At 38.0% G+C, this 7,107-nt stretch overlaps 1 protein-coding gene across 1 annotated transcript; it reads right to left on the bottom strand.

Moving 5' to 3' along the window:
* Window positions 1–495: 495 nt before the first annotated feature.
* On the bottom strand, window positions 496–4,434 carry LOC107823902 (protein OBERON 3-like). Its single transcript, XM_016650616.2, has 2 exons — window positions 2,346–4,434; window positions 496–1,251 (listed from the first exon to the last, which is right to left on the bottom strand). The coding sequence occupies exons 1-2, from the start codon at window positions 4,201–4,203 to the stop codon at window positions 686–688; spliced, it is 2,424 nt and encodes an 807-aa protein (XP_016506102.1). The 5' UTR covers window positions 4,204–4,434; the 3' UTR covers window positions 496–685.
* Window positions 4,435–7,107: the final 2,673 nt, after the last annotated feature.

Raw genomic sequence — 7,107 nt, 5'->3', positions numbered from 1 at the left:
AATTATATTTTCAAAAAATGATGGGCCGGCCCATGGGGACCCGCGGCCCACATAGGACTGGGGTGGGCTGACCATTATAAAGCCCATCAAAATGGTGGGCTAACCCAGCCCAGCCCAGCCCGTCAATTGCTAAAGCCCACGTGGGCCGTCTCTAACTAAAAGAATGAGATGAGGAGAAGATTCTCAATCTTTTCCACAATAAAGAGAATTAGCTCAGACCAATTATTGCATTTCAGAATTGTTCCTTTACAGGGCGCAACATTAGTTGACAAAATTCTGAACTCAAGCTGCAAATAGTAGAGACCAATGACCTTTGACTGCAACATTTATAGCTCTCGGACTCTGGCTCAGACATATTCTAAACCATACAAAACCTTCAAATACCTCCAAATAACTAATTTGATCTTTGTCCTCACAGCCTACAACAGGTGGTTTTGACTTTTGATAGTTTAAAGCATACATTAGTAGTCATATGCATTTTGAATCTTAGACACGTTTTGAGTGAGAAAAGTAGCCAATGAAGTTCGAAAAAATTCAAGATTTTACAATGGTTCACCAAAATTCAACTCACAAATAAAAGGAATTGGGTAAAATCTAAAACAAGAAGAAACAGAAGACAAGATAGTACCATTTGTCATCTAGTTGCCAATTTTACTTGAGAAATAGTCAACTTTTGTAGTTAAACTTAAACCAACAGCTGCTTAGTTGCTTCCATTCTTTTGAGCAAGCCTGATATCTCAGATTGCATTCTCATTTTCATCTTGTAGTAATCACATTGTGAATTCTCCAATACTTTAAGCTCTTCCAACTTTTTCCTCCTCCTTTCCTCGGTCTCCTGCAAGCAGAGTTTATCAAGTTTTTCTGAATATTCTTCCTCCAGTTTCTCCGTTTTCATTCTAGCCACCCGTCTAAAACTCTCTGCGTCTCGGCGAGCATCATCTGCTCGAGTCTGAAACATCCTCGCTTCTGCTTCTTTGATCCGCACGATGCTTTCCAAGCTATCAAGATCGTCTTTCTTTAGCCGCTTCACAGACCATTCGTCTTCAACCAATTTAACATCTTTCTGCTGACGCTCATCAAACATCATAATATCTTTTCTTCCACTTGAAGAGCTTATGTTGTAGAAGGAAGATTTGGGAGCAAGCGAGGTAGATGCAGGAAGAGCAACCGCATCTTTTTTGGGACCAGCTTGACTACTAAAGTCTTTATCAGGAAAGTTGGATGGAGGAAACTCTGATAGCCCATCTGCGTCTTTAATCAAAGAACAAAGTTAACTGAAATTAGATAGACATTCGCGCAAACAGATAAGGCAATCATCAGGTCATACTCAATAAGCACATAATTGATAGGTATATATATCACTGGACAATATGATCTCAACTGAAACATGAAGCCTGCTTACGAGTAAATAGTTTCCCATGGTTCTTATTTATTTTTTAAAAAAAAAGATGTTCCCCGGTAAATAAATGAATAATTCCTCAGAAAGAAGAGTTTTAAGGGCATCTCTAAACACTTCAGCTCTTAATTCCCAAAATATATGAAGTTACTTTCTTGCACACTACAAAAATTTAATAAGTCATTAATTCAAAAATAGATAAATCACTCAAAGCTGTCACTAAAGGGCTTTGTTGCTCAGTCACTGAAGCGTTCAATATGGAAATCATTAACTGATACACTTGAAGCAGTGATGTGATGTTAAATCATTGATTATCATCTTTATATTCAAAATTTATTTCTCCATAAGGCATAAGGAACTTATCTTTCGTTTTTGCAAGAAAAATGCGTATTGTTTGCCATTGGAAGTCCAAATAATTTGCATCTTCAGAGGGGTTCAGTTTCTTCAGTGCAATATCCAGATAAGCAGACATGAGATAGGAACAACAAAGGAGAAAAGGAAGGTTTCTAAGCATATTGATCATAGCCTTTATTCCCCGATGCTCCGTATTCATTTCACTATAAAATGTCAGCAATATTCTCTTTTTATTGGTAACACTAAAATTCCTATTTTATTTTTATCATATCCAAAAGAAGCACAGCTCGAAGTCTTAGCTAAGGCCATATTAAACAAGGATTACTTATGTCCTGTCAGGGACAACCGACAAAATTAAACGAGGTCACTAATATAAATAACCAGTCCTTGAGAGGTGTTCTTTGCAAATATACATTCTAAATTACAAAAGTGATTCACATAATAAAAGAAACAAAGAAAAACCAAAAGCAAGAAAGAGAGAATAGTGAATTAACCTAGAAATTTGCTCAGATTACCAGTACAAAGAACTAACCTCAAAGCTAACAGCTGAAATGAGAAAAATAAAGAAATAATGTGGTTTGGTAGGTATACTTACAATTAAAGAACTGAAAGATGAAATTGCAGACATCCGGACGAGAAATCATCTTTTTCTCTAGCTTACTACGCAATTCAGCAGCCTTAACATGCAACTCCTTGCCTTTAAAATCTTCACTCCCTTGGAAGATTTTCTGAACACAGTCAAGCTCTTTCATCAATGTTTCTTCACCCCAATCTTTTGCACAAGACGTGAAGACATCTTTAACAAATCCAAACATTTCAGATGCATGACCACATCCAAGACAGTAAAATTGCATTTCAGTTGTCCCGGCAGGCCCTTTGAAGCTTGGACCTGGCTTTATAAGATTCCTCTGAATACCACAAACAGCATGACACCAGTGTGAACACGCATCACACCCAACCCAACTGCAAGTATTATTGGCACAATCGAAGTTCAAACAAACCGGACACATGCATTCACTGCAGAATCCCTTCTTTGTTGAGCAAATCTTGCATTCACAATCCTCAACAGGCAATACCCTCATGCAGTTTATATTTCGACACCTTTCAAGTAAGAAAATTTCCACTAGTTCAGTTGTTGGTGGGGACTTTTTGCTAGATAAGAAGCTCCCGAGACCCATTTTTATTGCAACAAAAAGCTCCAGTTGAGTCTTGTGACACTTTGCGAGAGTCTCGTTGGTAAGATCACATCTCCTATGTAGCCTGTTCTGAAGGCCAACTAATTCGTCTTTTCTCTCAGGTGTTGCAATTAGGCTCCTCAAGTATTCCTTTGTCGATTCAACTGTTTCATCAGGAAGCTCTTGCACAATCTGAGCCATAAGAGGAATAGATTCAGAAACTATTTCTCTAAGGATTCTCTCAGGCCTAGAAATCTTACGAGCCCGTCCTCCATCCATACTCTCCAAACCTCTGAGACTTTCTGAACCTCTTCCCCTTGAATCGCCCGATTGACCATCAATTCTTGGTCTTGCGGGCAACTCAGATGGGAAAAACGAAATGTTATCCGAGCTTGTAGTCCTATAAACACTGTTATTACACGTCTCCTTATGTAAAACTTGGCTCCCAAGAGCAAAACTTCCGCCATAGTTATTCGCCAGAGCAACACCCCCATCTCCAATTGGCCTAAACCGGCTATGAACTGAACCATTAGTTCCTTCTCCACAATTCCAGATGTGATCGCTGCCCCTTCGATGACTCCCCATGGAATGTTCATAATACTCCGTTGAATTATGCGTAAGCGAGCAACTAGGGTTGTGGGAAAAGGCGTGGGAATAGGAGCAAGACAATGATGCAGCTGTGAAATCATTGGAATGAGTGGTTCTTGTATTGTTAAGTGATGGTTCTAATGACTGTACACTCCTACTAGGCCTCAACCTAGAAGGAAGATCACCACCATTTGGGACCACCCTATTTGAGCCAGCTAAAGAGAGTGAAACATCAGGCAAAGCCAAAGAAAGGTTAAGGGTTTCAATCTTAGGTTTCTTCTCTCTATTAGCTGCCTCAATTTCCTCATCCTCAACAGAATCCCTTTTAGATGAATTCCCATTCCCTCTACTCTCATTATTCAATTGAAGAAAATCCCTTTCTACCCATCTGTTATTACTTTCCTCATTCTGATCCTCACCTAATACCATCACTTCTTTCCCTTTATAACTGCTACCTACTTTCTCAAAAACATCTCTTTCTTGAAATCCCTTCTCACAAAGGTAACTAAGAGTCAACTCTTGATAGCTAGGATGAGCATCACTGACCATTTTCATTTCTGATACTGATTTCCCAAGAAATTGAATACCCTTTTCTCCTAATGTTCCAAAGCTTGTCCCTTCAACAGTATTCTCCTCGGATTTACTGTTCTCTTTTACCTTGTTATCGGACTCGGTTGAATTTTCCACCATTTTTAATGAAAAAATAAAAATGAAGAAAGAAAACTGAGAGCACGAGGATCAAAGAACTTACGGATAGATAGATAGATAGATAGGAGAATTTCCAGACAACAAAAGAAGAGAGAAGCTGTTCAGAGAATCTTGACGCTAACAGTATCTTCTGCTCTGCACGACATAGCTGTCTTCTCTTTCTCTTTCTACTTTCTCTAGAGAAAATTAAAATATTTAGACTCCACTTGCAACGGCTGTATATCTGTCTTTTACGTTTTAAATTGCTTAAAGGCTCCCCCAAGTTTTGGATATTTGATAATCTGCCCAAAAATAAAGTTTAGACTTTTTTTTATTTATTTTGTTATCTAGTGGAATAGTAGTCAATTATAATATACTAGTAACAAAATATATACACTTGAAGACAAAACTAGAGTAATAATAACAATAAATTTCGCTATAACTCTTGTAAAATGGATCCATACAAGATTAAGTTAATATATGGGATAAAGAATAAACAAAATCAAATTAACAAACCATTAGATATGTGAAATTTATTGATCAATATAGTGTTAGCAAATATATATATATATTAACTTGGAGTTTGAGAAAGAGCTAAAACAGCTAGGGTCTGGTGCAATTGCACCTACGTGAAAAGGGCCGCAGATGTGGCGTTATGGTCGCAGAAGCGATCCCGAACCACCTGAGCAAAGGGCCGCAAATGCGGAGCTAGGGGCGCTGATGCGCATCCGCAGAAGCAGAGAGGGCATCGCAGAAGCGGGGTTAGACCTTTGGCGTTGGATCGCAGGAGCGGTCGTTGTTATAGATCAAAATTATACAATTTTATGAGAAATAGTCTTTGTTGTCTCAAGAAATGTTACATATCACAACTCATATAGCAAGTATTAACCCTCAGGAAATGTTGCATATTTCAACTCATATAAACAAATATCATATCTTCTCACAAATTTATTATAGTTAAGCTTATATTCCATCATTTTTTTGGATGAATAGCTTTTTCTTAGCATTGGAGGCACATTTCTAATTAAATCAAAATTCAGGGAGTATTCTTGCAAATCAATTACTTTTTTCCTGTCATTTCCTTTTCCTCATTAAATTATTAATTTCTTTTTTCCATTTAAATGACTGCATTCTAGTTCTTTGAATTCTTAACGCGGTGCCAAGAGTCAAAGAGAGACCCAACTCACAAGTGTTGAAATTTGTGGGCTCTAGATGCCTAATTACAGAAATGACCCTGATTAGGAGGTGAATTACAATTTCCAACCCGTGGGTCCCGCGTTGCATGCAAGTGGCAGATTCGCCAGTGTGGCTTTCATTGACTTTTATTCGTAGCACTTTCGTCGGAATAATAATAATGGTAAGAATAACACACAACGTGCAATAAGGAGAGCGGAACCAAAATATGGTTTATTTTTACTAAAAATACTCAAATAAGTGTAAAAAAAAAGTTACCAAAGTATATATAACGCCACTAATAGTGGCGCTATACAGTAACGTTAACTGTACCGTTACTGTATAGCGCCACTATTAGTGGCGTTATACTGACAAACTTACATAGCGCCATTAATAGTGGCGCTATATGCCTTATTACATGACCCCATCAATAATGTCTGGGTTCAATAATTTAAATGCGTATAAAGCCACTTTTTGTGGCGCTATATACAAACAAAAAAAATAACCCGGCTAGCCATTTTCTATATAAACATCGTAGAATCGCCACAACTTCATTCAAATTTTTTTTAACTCTTGTTGGTTTCTATTGTTGTTAAATTCTCCAGCATTTTTTCATTATGTCTGAAGAACGTAGAATAAGAGTATCATTATATTGGGGGGTGAGGTTGTGATGGAGAATAACTCTGTGGGCTACAGTTTACCTGCTAAGTGTAATGTTAAATTGCCACTTTCAATGGAGTACGAAACATTGATATCGTTGTTATGCAAAAAAATGAGTATGAGAAAACGTTCAGTGATACTCAAAGTAACCGGAAGATATCCGTATTCCGTTACGCCGCAAGGGGTTGCTTTTTACTCAGAGTTTAACATCGACGATGATGACACTTTGAGTGATTTCTTGAGGACTTCGGACGAATGCCGGGAATTTCTTGTAATCACAATGTTGGAGATGTACGTGAAGGTCGAAGACGTTCCAAAAAATGAGGTTGTGCGTAGTAGAGATAACCCCCAGTCATCGGGTGGTTATTCTGGATCAGTTTTTGCCGGACATGTTCCAGATGAAAGAATTTTTCTTGATTTAAATTTATCACCGTCGGCGAATGAGCAGCGAGAAAATAATTTATACCCTGATTTCCATAATTCACAAGAAGAGTGGTAAACTTCAATTTTCGTTTGTGTTAATTATGTATATTTTTGCGTATTGAATTAATTTTAATGCTCATTTATTTAATAGGGGGTACTGGCCGGATATGAATTTTACAAGTGACCCATCCGGTAGTCATCACCTAACTGAAAACGTCCATCATGGAATGTCATCACATTACAACTTGTAAGTGAAAAGCTACAGCCATATATAAAGCATTTATTAATTTAGTAGCTTATATTTTTGTTGAAATGTGCAGTGAAAACGAGCAAGTTGAACTACCCGTACTCACTCAATTTCTCGAAAACGACATATTACATCAGGATCTGGCAGATGAACAGAGTGAGGAAGAGAACAACGATTACGATAACAATGCCGATGAATCGGGAGACGAGACACCATTTGCTCGTGAGGATGGTGATGAAGAGGACGAGGAGGAAGGACCGGATTTGAAGAGAGCCCCCCATAGACGAAAAGTGAACGAGTCTGAAGTGCCGTTTCATTCAAGGGAGATTCCTTATATTGATAACTTGCCAGCCGTGCCGGATGTGGAAGCTCTCACAAGGGATTTTGATAAAATCCGGACAACA

Source organism: Nicotiana tabacum, chromosome 3 (genome assembly GCF_000715075.1).
Source record: "Nicotiana tabacum cultivar K326 chromosome 3, ASM71507v2, whole genome shotgun sequence".
Classification (NCBI taxonomy): domain Eukaryota; kingdom Viridiplantae; phylum Streptophyta; class Magnoliopsida; order Solanales; family Solanaceae; genus Nicotiana; species Nicotiana tabacum.
Note: the sequence above shows the minus strand (reverse complement) of the source record. Positions and strands in the feature narration are given on the sequence as shown.

Bases quoted from the DNA above. Each gene is read 5' to 3' on its own strand.
- LOC107823902 (XM_016650616.2), bottom strand. From the start codon at position 4,203: ATGGTGGAAAATTCAACCGAGTCCGATAACAAGGTAAAAGAGAACAGT. The intron at 1,252-2,345 runs GTAAGTATACCT...CTTTGATTAAAG, and splicing joins CATCTTTCAGTTCTTTAATT to ACGCAGATGGGCTATCAGAG.